The 26,575-nt window shown below is 41.9% G+C and overlaps 5 protein-coding genes across 6 annotated transcripts; 3 read left to right on the top strand and 2 right to left on the bottom strand.

Moving 5' to 3' along the window:
- Positions 1 to 4,955: 4,955 nt before the first annotated feature.
- LOC115755508 (chlorophyll a-b binding protein CP26, chloroplastic) lies at positions 4,956 to 7,069 on the bottom strand. The gene is made up of 6 exons (XM_030694946.2): positions 6,810 to 7,069; positions 6,590 to 6,674; positions 6,325 to 6,375; positions 6,099 to 6,219; positions 5,854 to 5,988; positions 4,956 to 5,313 (listed from the first exon to the last, which is right to left on the bottom strand). Exons 1-6 carry the CDS (start codon positions 6,994 to 6,996, stop codon positions 5,053 to 5,055), a joined length of 840 nt encoding a protein of 279 aa, XP_030550806.1. The 5' UTR covers positions 6,997 to 7,069; the 3' UTR covers positions 4,956 to 5,052.
- A 516-nt stretch (positions 7,070 to 7,585) lies between these two features.
- LOC115755504 (protein TRIGALACTOSYLDIACYLGLYCEROL 5, chloroplastic) lies at positions 7,586 to 9,933 on the bottom strand. Its single transcript, XM_030694933.2, has 3 exons — positions 9,684 to 9,933; positions 8,139 to 8,313; positions 7,586 to 7,979 (listed from the first exon to the last, which is right to left on the bottom strand). Exons 1-3 carry the CDS (start codon positions 9,844 to 9,846, stop codon positions 7,886 to 7,888), a joined length of 432 nt encoding a protein of 143 aa, XP_030550793.1. The 5' UTR covers positions 9,847 to 9,933; the 3' UTR covers positions 7,586 to 7,885.
- Positions 9,934 to 11,368: 1,435 nt separating this feature from the next.
- On the top strand, positions 11,369 to 19,409 carry LOC115755501 (uncharacterized protein ycf45). 2 transcript variants are annotated; one of them, XM_030694929.2, is made up of 9 exons: positions 11,369 to 11,690; positions 12,927 to 12,989; positions 14,938 to 15,015; positions 15,300 to 15,517; positions 16,402 to 16,474; positions 16,594 to 16,878; positions 17,784 to 17,927; positions 18,843 to 18,893; positions 19,139 to 19,406. In XM_030694929.2, the coding sequence occupies exons 1-9, from the start codon at positions 11,484 to 11,486 to the stop codon at positions 19,208 to 19,210; spliced, it is 1,191 nt and encodes a 396-aa protein (XP_030550789.1). In that variant the 5' UTR covers positions 11,369 to 11,483; the 3' UTR covers positions 19,211 to 19,406. The 2 variants fall into 2 exon arrangements, with proteins under 2 accessions (XP_030550789.1, XP_048130475.1); XM_048274518.1 differs by lacking the exon at positions 14,938 to 15,015 and having other exon boundaries at positions 19,139 to 19,409.
- A 1,495-nt stretch (positions 19,410 to 20,904) lies between these two features.
- Positions 20,905 to 22,722, top strand: LOC125313841 (reticuline oxidase-like). The gene has a single exon (XM_048274516.1). The coding sequence runs from the start codon at positions 20,949 to 20,951 to the stop codon at positions 22,545 to 22,547; it is 1,599 nt and encodes a 532-aa protein (XP_048130473.1). The 5' UTR covers positions 20,905 to 20,948; the 3' UTR covers positions 22,548 to 22,722.
- A 547-nt stretch (positions 22,723 to 23,269) lies between these two features.
- LOC115755505 lies at positions 23,270 to 25,773 on the top strand. Its single transcript, XM_030694934.2, has 2 exons — positions 23,270 to 23,529; positions 25,367 to 25,773. Exons 1-2 carry the CDS (start codon positions 23,315 to 23,317, stop codon positions 25,569 to 25,571), a joined length of 420 nt encoding a protein of 139 aa, XP_030550794.1. The 5' UTR covers positions 23,270 to 23,314; the 3' UTR covers positions 25,572 to 25,773.
- Positions 25,774 to 26,575: the final 802 nt, after the last annotated feature.

Raw genomic sequence — 26,575 nt, 5'->3', positions numbered from 1 at the left:
AGAAGAAATTCACTATTAATATTTTATAGGCAAATGATATTTTATCATGTAATTTAATATACAACGTATCTTAATGTGAATTTTTTATCTTTTTGAGAAACGACATGTCGGCATGTCATGTCGTATGTCGATATCAATGCTATTTAACCAGCGAAGGCTCGGTAAGGGCTTAAACCTGATTACTTCGCCCGGGGGGGGAGGGAACTTTTTAAATACTTTTTTTAATGTTTTAATCTTTCCTTAAAGTAAATTCCGAGCGTGAACAACTTCTATGGTAAATGTCGACTAAATCAACAAATTTTAGGGGCTCTCTCGTACATGATCTTCTCCCATTTGACTCCTGCAGCCAAAGTGATAGCCGCTGTAGCATCCCCATCTTTAATTAAAATTTTGGTTAACAATTTAATTTAAGCCGAAACGACGTCGTTTCAATCTAATTTTTTATGATTTAGCCACGTCATCATCACATATGAGAGATAAATTATTTTTAAAAAAAAATCATGTCAGCATTTCTCATTAGTTTAAATGGACGGAGTCAATGAAAGGATTAATTGCATTAATTTGATAAATTTTAGGACTTGATTACACTTTTTGTAATTTTTAGAATTCAATTGCACTTTCGTGGGAAAAATTATCAAAAAAGTCTTTAACTTACTGCAGTTGTGCCAATTCAGTCCTAAACTTTTTTTTTAATCCAATCCCGAATATTTTGCATTCGTACCAATTCAGTATTAAACATTTTGTATTTATGTCAATTTAGTCATTCTAGTCAATTTTGACCCGAAATTACCGACGTGACATGACTAACATTGACGCGGCCAATTTTAATATTATTTTAACTTAATTTTTTGAATTTATTATTATTTTTCCCTTCTTGACCTCAAGCCGGTTGCCGAGCCTAGGGACCAGCCCGTGGGACGAGGGCCGGCGAAGCTCGCTCCCACCCGGCCGGCGAGCCGGAGGGAGGGAGGGCAAGGCGGGACCTTGCCATGGCCGGGCAAGGTCGTGCCTTGCGAGATCTGGGCGGCCGGGCGAGGTCGGTGTCGCCCAAATCTGGCGAGGCGTGACCTCGCCATGGCTGGGCGTGGCTGACCTCGCCCGGATTCACTTTTCAGGAATCTCATATCTCTTCTCTCGGCCTCTATATGTCACATTTTGATTTCAGTTCTCGTTTTTTCTCTGTGTCGCTTCTCTGTCGGTTCTAATCAATGGCGTCTGCCACTGGAAATTCCATTTGCATGAAGATCGTTTCGTGCTCTTTGAAGTAGACCCAGGTACTAAGTTTGTCCCGATTTTTTTTTTTTTTTCTGGGTATCAGTTGATCCGCTGTTTCGTCACGAGATTCACTGCTCTTTGCGTCGAAAGCTTTGATTTTTATTGGATTTTGTAGATGAGCTTGGCTTCAGATCAATATCTTCCATTTGTGTCGTCGTTTGTTCGTTTCGATGCGTGGTGATTTTTGTTGTGTGTCTGACCTACGTTGCCCGTGGAGTGGATGTTGTTGTAGATGAGTCCGCTCGTTGCACTTAATCAAGATTCCAGGCGGCTCGTTTGGATATGAGATTTTGGAGGCTGGAAATCTGCTGGACTTGTGAATGAAAGAACACGAAAATTCCCATCTCCCCGGCCGGCGTGACGAAGAACAAGAAGAGAAAGAAAAGAAAACAAAGTAAAAATAAAATATATTAAAATATTATTAAACATTGGTCGTGCTACGTCAACGCTGGCAGCCACATCAGCAATTTCTAGCTAAAATTGGTTGAAAGAACTGAATCAACACAAATACAAAGGTTTAAGACTGAATTGGCACATAAAAAAAATTTAGAATTGAATTAACACAATTGCAATAGGTTTATGACTTTTTTGGTAATTTTTCACACTTTCGTGATAAATATTAAGACTTTCGGTGCATATATTCCAAAAAGAAAAATAAAAAGAAAGAGAAGCACGCTAGTCGAGCATCGACAAATAAGGAAACGGGAGCATTGAAAACTGGGCGAGCATTAGTGGCGACTAGAAGCAACCATCAGCCTAGACCGGCAATCAGTGACCCTTGTCACAACAAATGTTGTCGACCGAAGCTAAGTGAAACTTAAGTAAGTTGCGCTTGGGCAGCGCCACCCTAGGGGTCGCCTCGTCTCGGGTTGCGTGACACAAGCTTACCGACACCAAGGTCACGCGATATCAATGAGGCGACACTGTGAAGCTAAGCATTGCTTAGGTGTTCGAGTTGGGGGTGTTCAAATCTGTAGTGTCGGGGCTTCACCAGCGACCATCTCGAGAACCATCCGACAGAGGTTCGCGTTGGAAAAGATGAATGATTACTTGTGAGAGCAAAAAAATGTGAGAAAAATTATCAAAAAAATCCTAAACTTATCGCAATTGTGCCAATTTAGTTCTAAACTTTTTTTTTTGGTTAATTCAGTCTTAAACTTTTTGCAATTGTGTCCATTCGATCGATCCAAAAAAATTTGACTGGCCGACACTAACGTGGATCCCAGTTGGTTGGCATTGACGTAGACCCCGATCAACCGATGATATAATATTTTAATAATTTTTTTGAATTTTTTGTTTTCTTTTATTTTCTTCCCTTCCCCTGCCCTATTCTACCTCTAACCGGTCATTGGACCTCGGCGACCGACCGGAGGACAACCGGCGAGGCTCTCACCGTGGCCGGGCATGGCTAACCTCGCCAACCCGGATCTGCAAGGACGGCCGAGCGTCACCTAACGATGGCAATACATTTAAGATTGAATCGGCTAAAAAAAAAGTTTATGACTGAATTGATGCAATTATAATATATTTAAGGCGTTTTGATGGTTTTTTTCCCAAAAAATGTATGCCCACCTAAGAAGTGGCCTTCCGCACGTACTGAAGTCCAGTTTTACCAAGGTGAGCATTTTCCAAAGCAGCCACAAAACGAATTTTGCCAAACGCCTTTATCATTTATCCAACGATCTTCAATGCTCCAAAGTCTATTTGCCCTAGCTATGATCTTTACATGTCGGCGTGATCATGCGCGCGATTTCGTGTTGATTTCGTATTAGCATAACGGATCGAGATTTCGATTCCACAAGCTAAATGACTGACCAACAATTTGAAAAGCAGCACTAATTCAGCGAATTGGGTGAGCATACGTGGTGGTGTCATGGGTTACTCTGATTTTCAAACTATGATTCGTTCTTGGCCTCCTGTTTTGTGTGCGATAGACAGGGTTCTGTCCGACGTCGAACAGCCTCAACCTCCATCATTGATTTCGCAAAAAAATAAATGATTGAAGGCCATCGATACCAAAGAGCATGCAAGGTTCACTCAAAAGCGATCGGGGAATCGTGTGGAGGCGTTGAGAAACCGATTTGGTCAAGAAAAAGAAAGTTCGATTGAGGGCATCGATGAGGCCCAGCGAAACGAAGGGCTTTGCTTCTTTCGGCGTGAGCTCCGTCGATCGAGGAGGGCGCCCGCCCGCCACCGGGTTCCATGCATTGATATTGTCCCGTACGACACCATGCTGTATTACAGGGATGATATACTAACACATAGACATGGCCAAATGGAACCGTGGGTCCGGAACCAGCCCGAAATTGGCCCGTTGACTGGGCCCACGGTTCCGGGCCGGTTTCGACCCGTTTTTTTTTTTTTAAAAAAAAGAGGAGGCCTGGGGGGAAAGAGCCATTGAGCTAGGGAACCGGCGGTTCCGAACAGGCAATTCCGAATAGGAGTCGAAACAGGGCCGAAACCGCCGGTTTCACCTTTTTGTGGAACTGGAACCGGCGGTTCGGCCGAACCGGCCATGTCTATAGTAACGCATACCGGTTGGTGTTTCATGGAGATCTTTACAACGTTTCGAAAGATCTCTCCAAGTGTTAAATGTCTCTACGGGGAAAAGTGTCAAAAAAGTCCTAAATCTATTGTATTAGTGCCAATTCGGTCATAAATTTTTTTTTTTTTATCAATTCCGTCATAAACCTTTTGTATTTGTGCCATTTAAGTCCTAAACATTTTATTAGTGTCAATTCAATGTTAGACCTTTTACAATAGTGCCAATTTAGTCCTAGAAATTTTGCATTTATGCCAATTGAGTCAATTCGGCAAATTTTGATTGGAAATCACCGGCATTGACGTCAATTATCCTACGTGGCACGATTGGCGCTAACGTGGATATTTTTTTAATTTTTTTATATTTTAAATAATTTTTAAAAATAATTTTGAAAAAAATGCTTAAAAATTATTTAAAATATTAAAATAACATTAAAAAATGTCCAAGTTACCGCTAGCCGTGCCATGTAGGACAATCAATGTCCATGTCGGCGATTTTCGGTCAAAATTAACCGGATTAACTCAATTGATATAAATATAAAAGAATTAGGACTGAATTGGCAAACAATACAAAAGGTTTAGGACTAAATTAGCATCAATAAAAGCTTTATGACTTAATTAGCACCAATGCATAAGGTTTAGGACTGAATTGGCACTAATATAATAGGTTTAGGACCTTTTTGACACTTCTTCCTGTTTCTATGTGTTTGAAGATCTATCATGAACTCGGATTTGAAAGGGGCTTCAAGCTGACAAGACCCAAAGTAGTTTATCTTCGAATATAGCAGGCCCAGTCCTGCGCGTGATCATCTAACTCCGTCAGACTCTTCTTTGGAACTGATATGGCGATCACCGGATCGATCATAATTGTTGGAAGTCATGTGCTTCGGATGAACCCTAGGTGATCTAGTAACTTTACATGTGCAATAAATTCAAGCTCATCCATGGCGTACAGCCACATATTCGAGGTCGTCCGCCTTGATATGTGGCAACTACACGAGAGTTAATTGGCTTGAGCAATCTTTGTTTCGTGGACGATGAGTACTTCAAAGTTCAATCAGGTCGTGACAATAGAAGTGACAAACGATCACGCATTCGTGTGCTGAAGAAGATTTTGCACATAGGATGTTACAGTCTCCAAAGTTCCAAGTGGAAATTCTGATTAGTGCCTTAAACTGTCTCGATGAGATGTACAACTCATTCCCATGCTCGAGAGGTTGATCTCAAGAACTAAAATCACAGGGTAGGAGCTCTTTCCGCCGTTCCCGCAATCACGGTGAGCAAGTTGTTTCCGAATGGGTCGCTGAGGTGCTTCGCAAGATTCTCAACAGGTCCCTCACCGGTAACGTAGGCTTGCAAGAAGAATCCAAGCATGGCGAACATGGCGAGGCGGCCGTTCTTGATCTCCTTCACCTTGAGGATGGCAGCCTGTTCTGGGTCCTTGGCGAGACCCAACGGGTCAAATGGACCACCGGGGTGGAGTTTGTTCTCGAAATCCTAACAGGAGAACAGAGAGAGAATTAGCGGAAGAGAGAACCGTGAGATGTTAAGGACCAAATTGTGTGTTTGCGCTGCTGTATTTCTAATCTAACCTCAATGAATTCACAGCACGACGTTAATGGATTTTTAAATCTGACTGACAGCAAAAACTGGTCGACTTTATATATTTGATAACTTAAAGCTTGTGATGGTTAAGGATGAAAATCATTTGAGAATATGATCTAAGTTGTGTCATATTGGCACCACCATCACAACTATGATTGCAAAATTTATGCTTAAATTCACTGGTCAAGACTCAAAAGACTACTGATCTAGTTCCAACTGGCTAGTTCAAGGCATTGTCCCCCTGCCTGTGGCTACTCTTCCAATCAACGCGATGGCGTTCAATATATATGCACTTGCCAGCAGATATGGTCTCACTCGAGACGCGAAAAACAGTCATCAGACAGAGATTCGGTTTCCCTACTCAATTATAGTTCACGACACACATATAGCATGTTGAAAGTCAGATAATTGGCATAATAATGGTTGACCTACCAAGGCATTAGAAAGTCTGTAGTACTCGGCACCTCCAAGAAGGACAACCTCAGCAATGACAGCAAAAACTAGATTGATGGGAATGTTCTTCCCAAAGTAGAACAATGTGTTCCCGTCCAGGAGGAGGGCTCCAGTCTGCATCAACAGCCAGAATATGGTATCAGATAAATGTCAAAAGGGAAAAAGCAGAATGGCGAAATTCTACACCTATTCTGGAACAGAACAAAATGACTGAAGATGCGAACCTTGAACCAGACAGCTTCGGGGCCGCAGTTGGCGCCAAATTTGTTGCAGGCCTCGGGTATAATGAAGCCGGCAGCTCCAAGCATGGCCCATCTACCGTGGATCAACTCATAGGCCTGGTATCTGCAGACAGTATCTCATTAATGTGAGATGCTGATTCATTCTGAACATATATTCGCCGAGAGAAAAGAGAGAGCGACAAGAAGATAAAATGGCAGGCAAACTCACTTGCTGAAGTCTTCTGGCTTCTTGCTGAGGCCAAAAGGATCATAGCCATAGCTGCATGAACATGCACCAGAATTAGCACCACTATCCTATCGCCATGAATCTAAGAATTGCACTAACTGCTAACCCTAATCACTAGTAGTACCCCTTGCCATCCACATGTATCCAGAGAATTTTATGCTAGCTGAGTTTATCCCACTAATTTCAGTTGCAACAGATCTCAACGATATTACTGCTACCAAAGAGGGAGAAGCGAAAGGGAACTTACTCTCCGGGCACCTCTCCGGTCAAGTACTCGGGGATCTCGGACCGGTCCAAGAGACCATCAGGCAAGAAGATCCTTCTGTCAGGACCTGAAAACCATACGCGCACACATCCAAATGACGACCGCTCCTAAAAGCTCCAAAAGAAACTCCATTGCAAAGCATAACTTTCGCAATGACCAGCAGAAAGGTTTGGACTATAACCATAAGCGATTGGCCACTCACCGTACCACTTGGCGAGCTCCTCGTCAGCTGGAGAGACGGCAACGGACTTGGCCTTGGCGGGCTTCTTCTTGGAGAAAAGGGCCACGGTCTTGAAGGTGGCGGGGCTGGAGGCGGTCGGGGCCGACCTGGCCGTGCTGCTGAAGTTGAGGGGGTTGCCCAGCATTTCGGAGACTCCGAGAGAAGCCATCGCTCGGTGGTGCTCGGACCGGTGGTGTTGGTGGCGAGAGATTGATGGCGTGTGTAATGAGAGGAGGTGGAAGAAAGGTGGAGAATATAATAGATGGTCTGGTGGATGTGGACGTGCCACATTGGATTTGTCATCCTGGGCGTTTGATTGGTGTTGCATGGCGAACGGAAGATGCGTAATCCAATCCAGTCATACCATAGGTCGCCTGAAGTGACGTGGCAGATGATGGGCTGACGTGGCAAATTGCTCGATCATTGGATTGGTCCGTCCTGGATAACGTGTCCTATCCTTTGGTATTTCTCTCCGCACCCACGAATCAAGGTCCTGAATCACAAACTTCCTAAGCGACGGACTATGAATTTACTCCAGCTGCAGCTTCATTAACAAAAAAATCATTTCAAAACCAATTTATACGTCTATTCAAAACCAACCCAATATCACCAGTTAAAAGGGTGCTGGATCTCTTAAGATAAAGGATTAAAGCAGAATCATAAGGTGCAATTTGAAGCATATAACAGAGTTTCGCTCTCAGCTATTTCAGAATTTCAAACGTGATTTCATCCTCTGAAAACGAATCCGAGAATGATCGCCACTAGAATCAGACATCAATTCATCTTGCCAATGCTATGGTCATGTCTGAAATCCGACCAAAAACCATGTCCATGACATAATAGTCGAGTAAACATCAGAAGGGGAACAAAAAGTGAAATAGAAAAACTGCAATTGGTGAGTGGTCCTGGAATGCTGCATAAACAGCTGAACGTAAAATACAATTGATACAATGTCTTCATGGATTCAACAGCTTCGAACAGAAACATAGTTCAGATAAAACATGTCGATGCTATACAACTATATCCCAGATTGACTGCATGAACTTAAGGAACTGAAATCATCTCCTCCACTTGTCAATTTCTCTTGAAGTCGCACTGATGAGCTTCTTCGTGTTGATTATTAGATCATCAACAAGTGCACCAATTTCATCCCTGTAAAAGCCAAGAGATGTTAAGAACCAAGTACCTTGAAATCCTTAATATGTCCCCCATACATTATTCCGCTTCTCCCAAAACTAGTGACACACACGTCACGAATTCAGCACATGGTCAATTCAAAGGAAACAGAGAATGTACCGAGAGGATACTTACTCAGTAGGAAGACTCCCTGGACCACGAAAGACATTCCCCACATTTGAGTATCTACGATTATCATCTTGGGCAAGCCCCCGTCCAATACCATAACCAAATCCCACACCAACACCACATCCAGCCCCTATCCCAAAGCCAAGCTGCAAACCAGGAATTCCAGGACCAAAGCCTAGCCCTGCAATGTGCCAAAGAACTCACTATTACAACTCCAAGCATTAAAATAGCTATTTAACATCAAGTCGACAGCACAGAACTTTAAAACCTGGTCCGTGACTAGGAAAAGTTGCAAGATAAAGCAAACAGTTATGCATCATTTATTATGCTAAAGGAGATAATCCCGCAAGACAAAATCCCAATGAATGTTCATACTTTACACTATCTCAGAGTTAACACCAATCTAATCATCTTGCAGAGAAAGATGGCCCCTTCTCGCTGAAAACCAAATAAATCATGTCCTCTCCCTTGCATCCCATACGGATAGAGGTGAGAGTAACACATCGAGCACATAACCAGATCATTCTCTATTTGTGAGCTGCGAAACTTGCAATCTATGGATGCCTGAAGAGGGAGATTGGTTTTGCGGAAATATTCAACTTTCGATATATTAAAGTGAAGAAGGAGATGAACAGATAATATAAGCCAAGAGTTAAAAGCTTGCTTCTCTGCCATGAGATCTCAAGTGCTTCCTGCCCGCCGCCTCCAGCAAAGCACCCTCTCTTAAACCACATTCACTTTGGTTATTGCACCAAATAGAAGTGGCAATACGGACAGACTCAACATTAGCGGCTATTTCCGACATAAATTAACTTTTAAGATGAGTGAAACTGTGATGGCACGGCAACAACTGGGTAAGTCCTTCAGATAACTCAAAGGAAAAGCAAGTAATCCACAGATATTTTTGCTCACTTTTATGTCACAGGCAGAACCAGTCGAATGCCCCTGGTTGCAAGAAGACTACTTTCTCCTCCAACACAAGATGGACCACCAAGGTGGAAACATCAAATGTCAGCTACAGATTCATTGAAGAGCCGCTAATTTACCCTAAAAGAAAATTATTAATTGGGCACAAAATCGTCTTCAAAATAGAGAGCTATACAGCTCGTTTCCTCGCCAACTTCCGTGGCACTTGCTCTCTTTTGCATCCAAAGAGGAAGAAAGCCATTATTCAGTTGCTTTCTCCACCCGTGCTCTCTATCCCACTTTGCGGACATAAGTGCTTCTCTTGCCTTCTAACGATTTCCGGACTCCACTACACCAGTCAACAATTAGCACTCGAGAAGTGACAACTACTAGTAGCTTAAGCCTTTGATACTCGAGTTAAACAGAGCAGGCATCTAAACCTGGCGTCTGTGTAGAACCTTAAAGATGGCGACGGGTAGATTGGAATCACCAGTTCCAGGATTCAGGAACTTCAAGGAAGAGAAGCGAGACAGCATGAAACAAATGAAGGCCATTCTACTTGGAGCTCGTCTCTTGCTACTCGTAAAGAAGAAACCCTAAATCGCCGAAGAATCCAGAGAGAGAGAGAGAGAGGTCGAATTTTACCGCCCATGAGGCCGAGGCCGAAGCCGAGACCGCAGCCGGCGCCGACTCCGAAGGCGGGGCCCAACTTGCCGAGCCGCTTTGATCGGACCGCCGGGAGCTTCCATAGAAGCCCCTTGTCGTCTTCTCCTCCTCCTCCTCCTCCATCCCTCGCCCCGCCGTTCATGCTTTCGCAGACTTCGACTTCGCAGTGAAGCCGAAGCAACCACCAGCTCCCGGCTCTTCTCCCTCCGTCCGTGCGTCTTCTAGAGAGTTAGTCAGGACTCAGGAGGGCCTGTCTGATTTTCACTTTTCATTTATCTTAAATTTGTGGAAAGTTTAAAATAAAAAAAAAAGGTGTGTACGCCGTAAAATTCGTGAAAAAAATGAAGATAAAGATAACTGTGGGTAGACTTCCAAATTACGCTCTAATACTTATTAAGATACATTAAGACTCATAACTTTTGACTTAAAAAGCAATAAGATCCATACAATAGACAGATAATACGCGTAATTTTGTCGAAACGAAAGCCGGGAAGCTTTCTAGATATGCCGAATAATTTAGATATTCATATTAGTACATCGAGAATAAAATATTGATAGAATGTAATGAATCAAGCGCATAAAAAGAGTTGTGCAGTATCCGTTCCCACGTTTTTATCTCGAATAAGAAAATCTTAATTTTCTCCTCAAATGAATATTTTTTCTATATATTGACAATATGATATGCCTTGATTTTTCTGATAATTATGTCAACACAAGCCATTAAAAAGTTTGAATATGTGAAATTCTAATTAACAAAATTGTAGTTTATGTATGGAAAAAATGACGTAAATGGCCACTATATTTTGATTGAACGTGTGATATGGTCACTGAATTTTAAATTTGTTTAATGTAGTCATGGACTTTTAGTATATGTTTAATTTATTCTTTAAATTATGTGAAAATGCTCGATGTTTTGCTTCCATTAATTCAAACTCAAGAACAACATTAAACATTTTGTATAGTTCAGGAGTTAGATTGAACATAAATCAAACCATATTGAACAAATTAAAATTTCAAGGAAGACATTGAACATTAGAATAAAGTTTAGGGACCACATTAAATAAATTAAAAGCTCATTAATGATATTACACATTGGGCAAAGTTCATAAACCTTTTATGTCGTTATTCCTTTTTCATTTATAGTGCCCCACTAGTGAAATTGGGGCTCCACCGGCGATAAATGGTATAATAATTTTTTTTTGAAAAAGTACATGGACCACCTAGGAAATGAATATACAAGATAATTTTGAATTTTGAAGCAATACACATCTTTGATGACGCTAGCAATAAGCATGATTCCAGGATAGAATCTCGAACCAGTTAGGTTTTAAGTTTTAAGCTATGCATGGTATGTTTTAGATTCCAAAAATTGAGAAATCGATTACGATGAATAGAATCCGAAATAACTCTTTGTATTTTTCATGTTCTATGTTTTCAGGCGACTTTGCAATGTTGTATAAGGCCGGATGATGAATGTGTAATTCGAAATCACTAGTCTAAATTTTTATTTCAAATGATATTCATGATTGAAATATTTATTTTATTAATATTTTATATTATTCGACCATCTAAATATAATTTATAGTCGGTGGATTGTAACGATAAATGATACTCATTACGGCCAAGATTGTTCGTTAAGACTTCAATCTTTTTCCTGTACACTCTTGGAATGAAACGGGATTTCTTTTGTCCTTCCTTCAATTTGACGTGAGCGGGGAGATGAAAAATGGAGGAGAGTGACGGCGGTGTCTAGTCTAGTCCCTGCGAAGCCCAGCGGCAATGGAGCTCGCCGTCGCTCCTATTCACTGTCTCGCTCCTCAAGCCTCGATGCGAGACAAGCCGCTCCTTCGCCTCTTCGGCTTCGACCGTCGTCCCGCGGCGGGCCGCCGTCCCCGAAGGCAGCGTCTCTCCGCGACCTTCCGTCTCTCGGCGTGCGGCGCCGGTTCTCACTTCATGGTCGAGGACAATCTCGATGCATTATTGCAGGTCTCATCCCTTCCCCTTTCTCCGCCGAATAATCTTGCCGTAATCGCTGAGTGTACCCGGTCGTCCGCGATTGCTTGTTTCCTGCCACCGTTCTCTTATCCATACAGTTTTGCGATTTCCGGCAAGTGTGGCTATATTCGGTGTTTTGCATTCGGATTCTCTGTATTTATACTGTTTAATGTAGGAGGATTTCTCCGTAATTGTTAGTTGCTTTGTTGTAATGTCTCTGTCAGAGGTCCTGAAGTAGATGTACTGGTGAACTGAACAAGAGCTGCAGTATCACAAAAAAAAAAAGGAGGCAAAAAAGAAGAATTCGAAAGTATTTTCATTGACACTCAGTTCGCCCATTAATATATATGAATATGTTATAACAAAGTCTTCTCTACGTGTTTCCTCCAAGCGTGCCACCTACAGTCGAAGATTATCAAAATTGAACACTCTTGCAATTTCTCCGTAGAAGTATCAAACATGCGCACTATTATATGACCCCATTTTTCTCCTTTCTCTTCATAATTTTGCTAGTTAATCGTGACTCGTTTGTGTTTAAGAAAGATATTCTATTTTAGCATAATAACGTATAAATTTTTTCTATATTATTCCGCAGACAGAAGCTTCTACTTGTTTATATGCATTTCAGAGATAGCATAATATTTGCGGTAATATAATACCCTGTATTGTGTTTGTCGATTTTTATTTTTTATGCTAATAAGTTGCTTTGTACTCTGAAAATTTAGTTCCATGTATGCCTTTCACGTCTAATGATATGTTGAAGTAATGTTGTGTTTATGCTAAGATGTTCCGTACTCCATGTTAATTATATTTTTCCGAGACAATCTGCGCAATGCGCAGGTAAATTTCAAATTTTAGTATATACCCAACTCGTCCCCTAATTGCTTCTTTAAAGTGGGACCTTTACTACAATAAGTTGATGTTTTCGCCTCTGTCACCGTTGAACCTCTTTGCATTCTCATGCTTGTATCTGTATGATATGTCATTCTAGTGGGAAATAATTGAAGTTCTGTTTGCATTTTGTAAAGTTTCAGAAGTTCTGTTTTTGGTAAGAATTATAAACTTATTGTAGTAGAGTGTCGTTGGTTCGAAGGCCAGTGCGAGCAAATTTTTCGTTTCTTTTCTAGGTTCAATATTTTTTAACACAAGACTCACGCGCGCATAAAATTCCTGTCACAATAACTTTATCGTGCTATTATTGAGTGAATGCCTTTTTCTGCTTCATAGGTTCTTCCAAGCGACTTGCGCAATGATCTGATGTGTGAACCTGGTCGATCTCAACTTGTAGAGGTTACATTCCATTAAACCTGTGCTGCTAGTACTTATATCGGTAGTCTAAGGAATAAACAATTTTGATCTTCTCTTGCTGATTGCTCACTAGACATACTGCACTGTTCGTGCTGCGGAGTAGGTGGGACATAATTCTTATTGTGCTGCATATTGTATCATGTACTATGCGCCCCACATTCCATGGAGCATCGGTGGCGGATTTTTATATGCTTCATTACATTCGTGAGGTACTAGAACATTTTTTTTATAAAAATGAAAAATAGAAGTATCTTTTACATAAGGAAAGAAGCACGTGGCATTCACAATAGTTTGGGAATAACATTATTTTGCTGCAGCAGAAATTTTATTGTTTGTTACTGTGGTGGCACACTGTAGAGCAAATTTAACAAGACCGAGACATGGAGAAGCTTTTTGTAATAGCTGAAAGCACGACTCTTTGAAAATCCTTCGTTGGGATGAGGATAATCTAAGGTTCTTTGGGAAAAAATCTATAGAAACTAGATGTTGGTTTTCTTGTTCATTGAATATTCTATGTGTACTAACTTTAGTATGCAGATAGAAAGATAGATGCGGATAATTACTGAAATGATGATTTTTTTCATTGTAACTTGCAATGACATGAAACAGTGAGAATAAGTCACTAATTGAAATGCTTGCTGTCTAAGTCACAAATGAAGCTGTTGGGTATCTGGGTTTCGATACACCAGCATTTCAACCTGGAAGGCTGGAATAAGTATTTGAGGTTTACGAGTAGGTAAGCATTAGGAAGTGACTAAGATTTAGTATATGCTTGGGGGTGTTATTACTTCTTGTCATATCTCTCTGTGCTGCCTATAAAAAATGGCCAATGGATATCTTATACTACTCTAGAGCTTTTAAAGTGTTAAAGATATTATGAAAGAAGGCACTTTTTGATGTAACGGAGAAAGCCCCCCTCCAATCAAAGCTCCAAAAGCATGCACAGTATTTCCTAGAATTTAGTTGTGAAGTGTTGTGACTTTGTGGGTCTTATGCTCATATGTGTTCCTGAACACCTTAAAAGAGTGAATAACTTGAAAAAAGGTAACTTTCTGTTGATAAGGTCTCGCGGACGCCACCTACTGCCATGCATTATGCTTTTTCTTCTTGCTTTTGAATTTGGTCAAAATTTATCACAATGAAAACTGGCTTTACCAAGTGTGTAACGTTTTTCAATACATTCGGCAATGTTTTCGTTCCAAAATCATTTGGCTGAAATGAGTGCTTTCAACACTTCTCTAGGACAGTTTTTTTCATTGTTTAGACGTTCTCTAAGACTTAATCAGAGATATATAAACTTTCCTCCTTCATAATTTCTCTTAAATTGCATTTTTTTATCTTTTTTTGGGCAGATTTTAGGCTTGATTAAGTGCTCCTCTGTCATTTTAATTTTTTCTTTGGAGTTCCAGTCATCAATGAGTATTTTATGCTGGCCTTCAGGTTTATAGAGTTAAAAGGATCAGCATAATGGAGGTTGTGTCAAATTACGTCGTGTAAAACTCATTGAAACGATCTTGGACTCTCGACAGTTTTACTCCTGTAAAGAAAAGAATTATGTGGATAATCCCTTTGGCTATGTTGTGCATAGCCTGGAGATAAGGAAGGAGAGGAATTTAGTGCACACATAGCCGCTCGTGTTGTATTTGGATAGTCATGGCTTGTTATTCGGAATTCTACTGCTCAGATGCCACATGAGTCTGGATGTGAACTAAGAAAGATTTAGTTATATCTTTCTGCTAAAATGATTTTTTACTAGGGATTGCTCTTTTTAAGGATCACATTATATTGCCGATGAGGAAAGTATCGTTTCATTCTCAGCGTAAAATGTAGGGGAGCTTTTTGCACAAAACTTGCTGATTAGATTTTTCTATGATTTCCTCTCTTGCCTAGTAATCTAAAAGGTAACAGCTGTCTTCTGCTGTCTGAATAGGTGATACTAGATTTGGGCCGTTTGCCTGAAGCACGTTATCAAGGTGAAATTGGTGGAAAACACTTGAGGCGAACTGAGGTGATTGATGGGTTCTCTTAGTTGTGTACATTTGAACTTGCTCGAGCAACTTCTTTACTGAATGAGTTCAAACTTCTCAACTTTTTTCTCCCTCCATATGTTTGTACTAAATGATTCCTTTTCATTTTCTGATAAGGAAAAAACATTCCATTGTGCTTTGACAAAAAAAGGAGGAGAAATCTATATCTAAGAGAGCACTTTTGCGAAAGCTATGACATAGCTTGTATTTGGAAATTAGATTTACAGTTATTTAGTCACTTTCCTGACCCAACATCGTGATCTAGGTTACAATGAAAGATTTGGAGTATGCTCTAGATGCTGTTGGAGAATTTGTAGACAATAGAGCTGGCATGGCAGGGACCTTGCACAGGATAGCTGCCATCAAGAACAGGGAGGGGGCTGTGGTTGGTTTAACCTGCCGAGTTGGCAGGGCAGTCATTGGTCATGGTGACATGGTCTATGATTTACTTCGATATGGGAAGAGCATCCTGTTTGTTGGAAGGTGAGCATATTTACCAATGTTAAAGGAAAGAAGAAGGTTGATTGGGGGTCATCCCTGCTCAAGCGATTAGCGATTTACGTATGATGTTGTGCTTCTTTTGTATTTTGCATTTTCCCTTCTAAGCTATTTCCTATAAGACTCCTTGAGTCTAAAATTCTACATGCCATCTATATTTAGGCTTATCTGGCTCTACACAATGAACAAGTCGTTGTTGAATGCTGAATATGAGATGAATATCTTATCGACCTATTATATGGTCCCCAAAATGCATTATAATCGGTGGTGCTTCCTCATCCATGAATAATGCATGTTCTGTTTTTCCCAGATTCTGTGAAACGAATTGTCAAACTAATGATAGTGTGTAAGAAACGTTTAAGATTTCTTTTCTGATTTGCGGTCATTATATCTATACTTCATATGGACAACAGAACACAGTATTTTTTTTTTTTCTGTGTCCTTATACCGTATTACCCAATATACGAGCTTCCAGTGCAGCCACGAGAAAATCACTTTAATGAGATTTATTTATTAATTATATCCTTCCTTCTGATAAATTTTGGAGTAGAGATTCTTTTTGTGAGGGGGACTGTTTAATAGTTATATTCTTTTTTATTTTTAAAGAATTTCTTGTAACTTATAATCATATTGTACTAGTACTTCTTGCCGAACTGGACACTGCTGCTGGAAAGAAATAGCCCTTTTAAATGGCAGGCTAACAGGGGCTCCCGGTGATGTAAAACCTATGGATGGGTAGCTCTGCTACATTTAAGAGGCCGGGCCAACTCAAAAAGGGCCCCGGGTTTATACTTATTTCTTCTTTAGCAAGTAGGCCCTTTAATTATGCTTCGGAAATCTGCTCTGATGTACTTTCTTATGTTGGAAAGGCCAGGTGTTGGTAAGACAACTGCAATGCGAGATCTAGCTCGTGTGTTGTCTGATGAACTTTGCAAAAGAGTGGTAAGTTGAGCTTCTTTGCAATGTTTTCTCATCTTTGATTCTACTGTCTTATCTGCCGCCACCTCTTTGTTTCCCCTGAAAGAATAGAAACACCTCTGAACTCACTTCACCTGATACAGGTGATTGTTGATACGAGCAATGAAATAGGTGGATATGGAGATGTTCCACATGCAGCTATAGGAAGTGCCCGAAGATTGCAGGTTCCAGAGCCATTATTGCAGCACAAGGTCATGATCGAGGCAGTGGAGAATCACATGCCTGAAGTGATCATTGTGGACGAAATTAGCACTAAGGCTGAAGCTTTTGCTTGTCAGTCAATCGCTGAAAGAGGTGTCATGCTTATTGGGACAGCACATGGTGAAACCCTTACGAACATGCTAAAGAACCCTAATCTTTCTGACCTGGTGCGTTTGAATTTCTAAAGATTTTATCTAGAAAACTTGCAAATTATCAATTCATCATGGCCGTATGGGGTTATATTATCTTACACCTTCTTTGCTCAATTTTCTCTTTGATTTTGCCTTGCACATTGTGCCACAATAATTGGAAAAGTCAAGACCTATGAATTGCTAGATGTGATCCAGCATAACGCGGTAATTTAAGATGAAAGTTCCCTTTCAAAAGTGCATCGAGGAAAATTGAGATGATGTATTTTCCAACTATCTTAATTTCCAAAGCTCTTACAATCAATAAGTTAGTCATGTTCTAGATGTACTGGCAAGTTTCTTATCACCTCTTAGTATCTTATGCATACTGACGACAACTACTCCTGCTGGGAACTCATTGAAGTAGGTTCACCCTGTGCAAAGCAGATGCCCCGTTTCTTTGGTTTGAGATGGGAGAGAAGAGATCGGGAATGTTGATGATTTTCACCAAATTTCAGCACTATTGAAACATCTCTATTAGAAAAGAGCCATAGAGTTTCTCACTCTTGAGGGTTATCCCTTAATAACATAACTGCTCATCAGGAAATACAAACTATTCTCCTGACGATCCCTTCTCATGCATTAATTACACAAGAACGAGAAATACAACTGTAAAATGTTCTTATTTGGCTACTTAACAACTTCCCCTAAGCCACTCATCAACAGATTTCTTATGCAAAAGCTTTCATGCTTGAATCAACCTCTGTTTTTGAGGAGTAAACATTGGATTTTGTTTAGATCTTGGATATTGAACTTTAATACTGGTATGAGAGCTGGTCTCACATTTTATTGTGTACCTTGTTGATAATTTAAGTGGTATGGTGAGTTAAGTCTTGATATTTATGGTTTTTTGATTGATCATTGTAACTTTAATATATGCTCAGGTTGGGGGAGTACGAGCTGTTACTTTAGGCGACGATGAAGCTCGACTAAGGAGATCTCGAAAGATTGTTCTTGAGAGAAAAGCTCCTCCAACATTTCCTTTTGTGGTAGAGATGAGGAAGAGATGCTCTTGGGTGATGCATCGGGTACGTACTACTGCTGTTCACCCCTCTTGGCTGAATCTGTGAAGCAATTCTTTTTATGTTTTCACTGCGCACTTGGTTTGAACGAGAGTTTCTTTTAATTGGATATACGAAAGTAGATAAGTATGTCAGCTGTTGGGAAATATTAATTCTCGACATAGAGCATTGAGGCTGTTTCCAGCAACTCAAGCTTTTGGGAAAAGGATCGCTTAATATGGTATTGGAGCTCACAGCACGTGAGGGGTTTTGAATCCCGGCACCTTTTCTCTTGGTCACTTTGTTTTTCACTCCTAATGGATTCTTGATACAAATTCTACTTTTATTTTTTCCATCAATAATAGCAATGAAACAACCAAAAAGCTATTAAACTTAACATCTAATTCATTCTTCAATTAACATACTGCAATTTGTTGACATCATTAGATGCTTCCAGAAAACATTCTAATATTCGTGTAAAATTGTAACTAAAGATATATTCAAGTCACAGAAGTTAATTTCTGATTTATTATATTGTTGACGTTTTAAATACACATGCTTCCTATGACTGCTCTATGCTATTGGGTATCCACTATGCTTGAGACTGCTTCTCTGACCATAAGCACAATTTAAAACTTGCTTGACGTAGTGTTGAATGACTCCTGATGTTATGTCGTTAGATGTTTGATTTATGTTCGAATACATGGTGGTTACGACTGTTATTTTTTTCGCTTTCTCTGTTATTGGGTATATGTACCTCTTTTGGATTCCACTTGCTGTATATATATAGTAGCGTTGGGCATCTGTTACTTGCTAGTTGATACTTATGAAAAACATTGACATCTGGTTTTGTTTTCTAAGAAGAAATCACCTAACAATGTGGGACGTAAAGTGTCCACTCAATTATGCTTTCAGATTACTATTTTTCCCTTTGTTTTGCAGACAGAAAAAAGTGTGGATATGTTGCTTCATGGGAAATTGCCTCTGGTTGAGGTAATGATTTCAACCTATGCAACTCTTTTTGCCGGAGAACCTAGTGGAATAACAATCTAGTGACATAGAACTTCAAATGGAGTACACTCTCTTGCCTTTGCTGGTGCCTGATTTGTGATTAGCTGGCAGAATAAGAAATAATCCCTAAATCTGCTTGATTCTTGCCATCATTGACCTAGAATACAGTGAATCTTTATTTCTTCTGTTTCCCTGTTATAGTGCTCAGAAGCTCCTTGCTTTTTCAGGTCAGGAGGCGAGATGACCAGTTCAAGGTTGTGATAGAGAGGTGGAAGACATATGATGAACAATATATGTGAATAATTTTTTCCCTTTTGTTTGCTAATTTATCAAGACAAACTCCGCCTCTTCATCAGCTATTTTTCAGCATATCTTTGTGCTAGGATGTTACAACCTCTACATGATTATATTTTTCGAAAAATTAACATGCCCGAAATGGTTATGCGGTGTCTCGTTTTACCAATGTTGGATGCATTCTACCTCTTTTGCAGTGCTACGGTTGATGATTCTAGACCACGAGCAATAGTATGGCCTCTGGCTAGAAATAGAGTGTTTGGTTTACGATGACACGGCAGCGTGTGTATTCTAACAGCCACATACTAGTAAGAAGGAGTCTATTCCTCTTTCCCTCGATTCATTTCCATTGAGCATGTGAGGCATATGCTATATGGCAAGAACTACAATTGCGAAGGGAGTTAGGATCCAACTGCTATCCTTTTATCTAGTTTCTGTTTAACGTAAGCTAACATGAAAGTCCTACTGCGTTGAAGATTGACAATGGTTAATGGATATGTCTGTGCATATGATTCCTCTGGTAGTCATAAAATACATCTAATGGCAACAGAAACAATTTTAATATGCTATATATAGTGACTAAACTCAGCTTTGACACTAGTCCAGACATTTCATGTGCAGAGACGTTTATCAAGTGGCTGCCTGAATCGACATCTTTTCGGTGGAGTATAAAATTAGCACGGCGAGTGCTGACATTGTCTAATAATTTACGCAGTCAGGACAAACTCCTACGGGTTAACTCTCTGCTCCGGCAAGATGCAAGAGAGAGGTCAAGCGGAGGAGAGCACTCTGGTTCGGCCATCTGGGTTGATGGTGATAGAAAGAGTGCGTTTGTAGACCCCCTTGACGTTACGTTAATTAAGGCCGGCGAGCCAAGAACTCCTGGCCCTGTCTGGCTTTGGATCACCCAGTTGGCTGTGGAAGTGCTTGCAAAAGAGAATTGATTTAAGCATGAAGATGAAGGTGCGTTCTTAAGTCATCTTTTCTTCTCAACAAGGCGTGAACCGACCGCAGAGCTTGTCTTGTTCTTCTTGTAAGAAAAACCAGGAGCTGTCAAATTGTTTATTAGGTGACGTCAACTCAATGTTCTGGCCCGGATGGAGATGTGGGTTACCTCCACACACAAACAGAGGAGCAGAAAGGCACAAGCGACTCGGACTCTCAATGATTGGCCGGCATTAGCTTCTCCCACTCCATTCTAGTTACATGTAACCTGGAGCATCAGTCCTATGAATTTGTTTCTTCTTTGTTTGTTCTCTTTTAACATCTTCCTGAACATGAACGCATGTTGCGTGAAAACACCGTGTGGCAGAACATATTCAACCTCGAGATACCGTCATTATAGGCTCTCGGTTCCATTAAGATACTCGACCGATTCACAATTCGGAAAGAGTTTGGCCAGTTGTGCATAAAGAATCCATGGACTATTGCATGCTTTCAGACCTTGATAGGTATTGCAACCGGTTTTTGTCACCACGCAATGGAAGTTTGAGCCCTATTAAATACGCAAGACAGGAGCTTCAACTTCGCTAAACTACTGCAAGAATCTAAAAGAGACGGCCGGCCACGTAGTTGCTCGCTACTAGTCTTCATTAGCTCATCTGTTTGTCTTCAATGAAGAAGATGATTCTCCACTTTTCCATTAAAGCCATTCCTTTTGCTTCGCCGCTCCTTCTGGTGGTGGTGGTGGTGATGATGATGAGCTCCATCAAGTGCTGCTTCATTTGCTGTGTGTTCGTCTTCATGTCTCTTTCCCCTCCTGCTCTCTGCTCAAACATGGCTTCCTGTTTGTCCCAACACGGCATAAACAACTTCACCACTTTCCCCACCACCGAAAACGAGTCCACACAGTACTATGAGCTGCTCAACTCCTCCATCCATAATCTGCGGTTCTCGGGGCCCGGGGTCCCCAAGCCGGTTGTCATTATCTTCCCGGATAGCGTCGAGCAGCTCAAAAGCAGCGTCGTGTGCTGTAGGGAAGGCGCTTGGGAAATCAGAGTGCGGTGCGGCGGGCACAGCTATGAAGGGACTTCGTGGGTGGCCACTGACCGAGCCCCATTCGTGGTCATCGACATGATGAATCTAAACCGGGTCCGCGTGGACCTTGCCACCGAGACGGCGTGGGTCGAAGGCGGGGCCACGCTGGGAGACACCTACTACGCCATTGCGGAGGTGAGCGGCGTCCATGGGTTTTCGGCAGGGTCGTGCCCAACCGTGGGAGTGGGTGGACATATCAGCGGTGGCGGATTCGGGCTGCTGTCGAGAAAATACGGACTAGCAGCAGATAATGTGGTCGATGCGCTCCTTGTAGACTCAAGGGGGCAGCTGTTGGACCGCAAAGCCATGGGGGAAGACGTGTTTTGGGCAATCCGGGGCGGTGGCGGCGGCCTCTGGGGGATCATCTATGCCTGGAAGATCAAGTTGTTAAATGTGCCACAAAAAGTGACAGGCTTCATAGTCTCCAGGCCAGGAACGAAACACCAAGTAGCGAAGTTGGTGGACAAGTGGCAACACATTGCACCTAACTTAGAAGATGACTTGTATTTATCAGCTTTCGTAGGTGCTGGTTTGCCAGAGATGAAGACAACAGCAGGGATTTCAGCCACTTTCAAGGGCTTCTTTCAGGGTCATAGAACTGAAGCTCTCTCTCTCATAAGCCGAAAGTTTCCGGAGCTCGGCATCGAGGAAGAAGATTGCAAGGAAATGAGCTGGATAGATTCGATCGTGTTCTTCTCGGGGCTCGGCGATGGAAGCCCCATTTCGGACTTGAAAAACCGGTTCATAGACTACAAGTACTTCAAAGCCAAATCGGACTATGTGAGGTCTCCAATATCCTTGAGTGGGATCATGGAAGCCCTGGACATACTTGAGGCAGAGCCCAAAGGGTATGTGATCCTGGACCCTTATGGAGGAATCATGCGCAACATAAGCAGCGAATCCATCGCTTTCCCGCACCGGGAAGGCAATTTGTTCACGATCCAGTACCTCGTCGAGTGGCACGAGAACGACAACGAGGGAAGAGACGGGTACCTGAAATGGATCAGAGGGCTGCACGACTCGATGACGCCCCATGTCTCGAGCGGTCCGAGGGTAGCTTATATCAATTACATGGACCTCGACCTTGGAGTGATGGGGCTGGTTGATCCTAGCGCTGGTAACGACGATGCAGTGGAGATCGCCAGGGTCTGGGGTGAGAAGTACTTCCTGGGGAACTATGAGAGGCTTGTGCGAGCCAAAACGAAGATCGACCCTCTCAACGTGTTCAGGAACCAGCAGGGGATTCCTCCCATGTCTTCGGGTGGCGGCGGTACCGGAACGGGAGGTCACGACATGGCGAAATGAGGGCGGTAACATTGTGGGAGGTGAAGGAGAAATGAAGAGATTTTGTTAATGGTGATCTGCTGCACATGCGTGTCCTACGTGGGATAGGAGTTTTCTGTTTGCATGAGGTTTGAGTCTTGTGGGTGGTGGCTACTGGCTGTTATGCTATGAGTCTTGCGTGGCTTTGAACTTGAGAGAAAAAACAAAACCACCAAATGTCTCGAAACCATAGTAAATACGATCTTCGTTACGATCCACCACTCAAATTAAACATTAGCCGGGTTATATTAAGCCACCCTTGATCTGAATTGTCGAATCGAATATACCGCAACTTTCCCCCTCCCGTTAAATATCATATGCCATACTTATATCATATGATGGTATCTTCGAACATTCTTATTGAACATTAAACAACAGGAGTAGACATGCTCGCCTACAAAAGAAAAATTCTTAATTTGATCGAAGCATGGCATGATTAAGAAGTACTTGAATCCAGCTTTCAAGAGACATTACACGTGTAATAATGTCGATGGCCATGAGCTCGTGCTCCATGGTCGCCGTCCGGGCCGATGGCGGTGAACTGTGGCTTCAATCATCCGAGCGTCGGATGGAGACACTCGGACAGGTGGTGCATCGGATGTCACATGGAACCTAAGCAATGGGATCACAAACGAGTGGCAACCAACGAAGCTCAGCCCAACATATGATCAGCGGAAGGAGGAGGAGGAGGAAATTCGATTTGAGAAGGGGAAAAAAGAGAAGGAAAAAAAACGAAAAGAAAAAGAGAAATGGCATGCTCTTGTGCGGCCAGCAATGGCTTATTAACGAGCCAGTCCCTGCTAAAATCCCCGAGTCGCCGTTCAAAGAGAAGAACTTTAGCATTCACATCGATCAGAGCATCGACCGAGAGCATGAGCAGCGCGGTGGAGAAGCTGGGCATCAAGGTCGAGAGGAACCCTCCCGAGTCTAAGCTCGCTGAGCTCGGCGTACGCAAATGGCCCAAGTACGTCTCTTGTTTTTTTTCCTTTTTTCCTCCTGTGGTTGTTCTTTGTGGCGCTCGTCTTCTCTAACTCTCTGGTTCGAATTCGTATGTGTGTGTCCGATTTGATGTTCCTGTTCCTTCTGGGACGATGCCATTTCGTCGGCAATGATTGGTAGCCCAGAAACTCGACGCTGCTCAAACGTGAATTTGTGTTGGCAGGCGATGGAATCGTTCTTTTTTAGTTCAGAAACAAGTGACTGTGGAGTTTGGGGTAGGGCCTTGGAAGGTTTTAACTTGAAACTGTCTTCAATAGAGATGCTAGTGAACAAAGGATGGAACCATCTTGCTCTAAGCTTAGTGTGATGTGCCTTAGTTTTCATCGTTTCAAGATCTGCTTAATTTCACAATTGGAAGGTTCTTTAGGGTCAACCTAGCTTTGTCTTGCGGTAGTTAATTGATCTTTCGTCAGATGGGTTCATGATAAATCATTTGAAGCATTACAGGACAGAGAATAAAGAAAGCGAGGTTCTCAAAGAGTTGGCTCTTTCATCAATGGGTCCATGATGAATCATTAAGCATTACCGGACATTGAATAAAGAAAGCGAGGTTCTCATAGAATTGGTTGATATATATGAGCAATTGTGTGCTGGAACATATAGAGCTTCAATCCTATAAGTACAATATGCACAGGGTAGCTCCAAGAACTTGGTTCATTATGAGTTCTTCCATAGCTGTATTGGTTTTCATAAGAAGAGGTGCTTTGGTGGTTGATACTTATGTTTCAGGCAATTAATCTGTCTGATAAAGTAGACCAGTTGGTTTATGGGTTGAAAACGCATCGTGCTTGTCTTTAGTTTCTCATGATGTCCTGTTTACTGCAAATTCCTTAGTTTCTTTAAGCATTTGGTCGAATTGTCTTGATTGATTGGATAGTGCATATGACTTCATTTCCGCTGTTCTATCTTTGTTAAGACTGAACTGGCAGCCGGGGTTCGCTGGCATTCTCACAGCACTTTTATGTCTTAGGTTTTTTCAACTAATTAGCATGGATATCCCTATTTGCTAGTCATATATAATGTGAGCTCTAATGACAAAAATAGGGGTTTTACTTCGTTTCTTGTTTGCATGTCGACATTAACTTTTATGCGTGTATTCATTTGACTCGGAGTAATTGTAAGATGAGGTAAAGGTCAGCAAATTCATGGTTCAGAAAAACCTTGTTCTGGCATGGAGCTGGCAGTTTTCTCCTTTTCAGTATCAAAACGAATTGGGACAAAACATAGTCAAGCTCAACTTTACGCACAATGGGAAAAAAGAAATAATTCCTGTCCGAATGAATCGCAGTCAGGTAATAGCATGCCAAGAATCCCTAACCCCCTCGCGCCACCCCAAATAGAAGTGAAAAAGAGAAGAGGGTGGTGTACTGTGCTTTGAGGTCTAAAGGAATGCTCTGATGGGGACTGGGAAGCACACGAACTAAACTTCGGAAATCATGCTTTTCACAATTGCTGGATACAAAGGACTCGCAAGAGTCATGTTTTGGCCTAATGTGGAACATTTTGACATCTAAAAGATCCAAATAAAGAGAGAATTTCCAGCCCCTGAAGTATCTCAGGGACAGTTCACTGCTTTTAATCTGTTCAGAAATTTCTGTGCTCGTTATGCTTCCCTGCTCGTTCTTGCCTAAGGAAGCAGGCTTGTGTTTCTGCTTTTTTTTAAGGGTACTGCGGCTTTTATAAATGGCCTGGTCTGTCCACGTACTTTTATGTGAAAGCTCATCTCTTTGAAGTCATAGCTGTCCGTTCTCATAACATGTCGCTTTAATCTGACCTATGTTTTCGTTGGGTCCGGCCAACAGGTGGGGTTGCCCTCCAAGCAAATTCCCATGGACATATTCCTCCACGGAGACTTGCTATCTTCTAGAGGGAAAGGTGAAGGTCACTCCAGAAGGAGCAAACGAGGCTGTCGAGATTGGTGCAGGTGATCTGGCTGTGTTCCCAAAAGGAATGAGCTGCACTTGGGATGTCTCGGTCGGCGTCAACAAGCACTATAACTTTGAGTAGGTATGCCCTTTTGATGGAGCATGCTTTCCCCCTTACTTAGAAGAGTTCTATATGTAGTGCTGTTTTGAGATTTGGCCCAGAGAAACTCAAGTTGTTACTCAGTTGTGTGCTGCCATGCGGTCTCTAGATTGTTATGGTGCCTTAGCATGTTAACTCGTACGTTTTTCTCAAAATCTTTTACCTTGGCTCTGAATTTCAAAAATTCTTCCCTTCATGTTGGGTAAAATTTCTCGTTTCTCGGTGAACGGTTTGAGATTGTCTCTGTACATCATCTTTCTTGAACCGAACTGTTTGTTCCTCGTGGGTGGGAGGTTTGGCTATCATCATCATCATCAAGTGGGGGGGTCGCCTCAACAATATAATCTAAGAAATGGTGAAGACAGAGAAAGGGGGTTGGGCTGCGGCGCCATTATTCACCTGCAAGAGTTTTGAAACCTCGACTGCTCGGCGAGCAAATCAAACCCGATCACAACGGGCAGAGGTTTCATGCGCAAATTGTCACCTTCAATAGCCAGAGATGGCACCGTCGCCCTCTCGGATAGCTAATGGTGCAATGCGCCGCGCCTCCCCCCCTGCGACCATTATTAGTAGGCAAACCAGCGGGAAAGAGAGAGAGAGAGGAGCTGAAAAGGGGCGGTGATAGCACGTTGTCGCAGCTCCTTCGGCGGTGTTCAGGGATCTTTTTGAACCAAATGACAGGTATAGGAGGAGGGTTTTGAATGTTTTTCTCTAGCTAAAAGCTCTAAGTAGTAGCAGCATCGGTGACTTTATATGCAGACATTCGGCGAAATCCCTTACGAAAACTATCCAAGCATGAACTCGTGTTTCAAACCATAGTTGTTTCGAACCAAATGCAAGAAGTATAAGCGCGATTTCGAATTTGAAGCAAAGATCTTAAGAAGTTAATCCGGGGGAGGGGGGTCATTTCGTCTGCTCGTTCATGGAAGAGTCAAATTGGATTTTGTTAATACGTTGGTTCTGTCAGAGATGCTTGACCTGACGGA

The sequence above is a fragment of the Rhodamnia argentea genome, chromosome 2, assembly GCF_020921035.1.
Source record: "Rhodamnia argentea isolate NSW1041297 chromosome 2, ASM2092103v1, whole genome shotgun sequence".
NCBI classification, from domain to species: Eukaryota; Viridiplantae; Streptophyta; class Magnoliopsida; order Myrtales; family Myrtaceae; genus Rhodamnia; species Rhodamnia argentea.
Note: the sequence above shows the minus strand (reverse complement) of the source record. Positions and strands in the feature narration are given on the sequence as shown.

Coding starts and splice junctions, on each gene's coding strand:
- LOC115755501 (XM_030694929.2), top strand. CDS start 11,484: ATGGAGCTCGCCGTCGCTCCTATTCACTGTCTCGCTCCTCAAGCCTCG. Junction 15,016..15,299: donor AACACTTGAGGCGAACTGAG/GTGATTGATGGG, acceptor ATCGTGATCTAG/GTTACAATGAAAGATTTGGA. Junction 16,879..17,783: donor ACCCTAATCTTTCTGACCTG/GTGCGTTTGAAT, acceptor ATATATGCTCAG/GTTGGGGGAGTACGAGCTGT.
- LOC115755508 (XM_030694946.2), bottom strand. CDS start 6,996: ATGGCTTCTCTCGGAGTCTCCGAAATGCTGGGCAACCCCCTCAACTTC. Junction 6,675..6,809: donor GGAGCTCGCCAAGTGGTACG/GTGAGTGGCCAA, acceptor TATGGTTTTCAG/GTCCTGACAGAAGGATCTTC. Junction 6,220..6,324: donor AAGCCAGAAGACTTCAGCAA/GTGAGTTTGCCT, acceptor TACTGTCTGCAG/ATACCAGGCCTATGAGTTGA.
- LOC115755504 (XM_030694933.2), bottom strand. CDS start 9,846: ATGAACGGCGGGGCGAGGGATGGAGGAGGAGGAGGAGGAGAAGACGAC. Junction 8,314..9,683: donor CGGCCTCGGCCTCATGGGCG/GTAAAATTCGAC, acceptor GGCACATTGCAG/GGCTAGGCTTTGGTCCTGGA. Junction 7,980..8,138: donor CCAGGGAGTCTTCCTACTGA/GTAAGTATCCTC, acceptor TGGCTTTTACAG/GGATGAAATTGGTGCACTTG.
- LOC125313841 (XM_048274516.1), top strand. CDS start 20,949: ATGTCTCTTTCCCCTCCTGCTCTCTGCTCAAACATGGCTTCCTGTTTG.
- LOC115755505 (XM_030694934.2), top strand. CDS start 23,315: ATGGCATGCTCTTGTGCGGCCAGCAATGGCTTATTAACGAGCCAGTCC. Junction 23,530..25,366: donor GGCGTACGCAAATGGCCCAA/GTACGTCTCTTG, acceptor TCCGGCCAACAG/GTGGGGTTGCCCTCCAAGCA.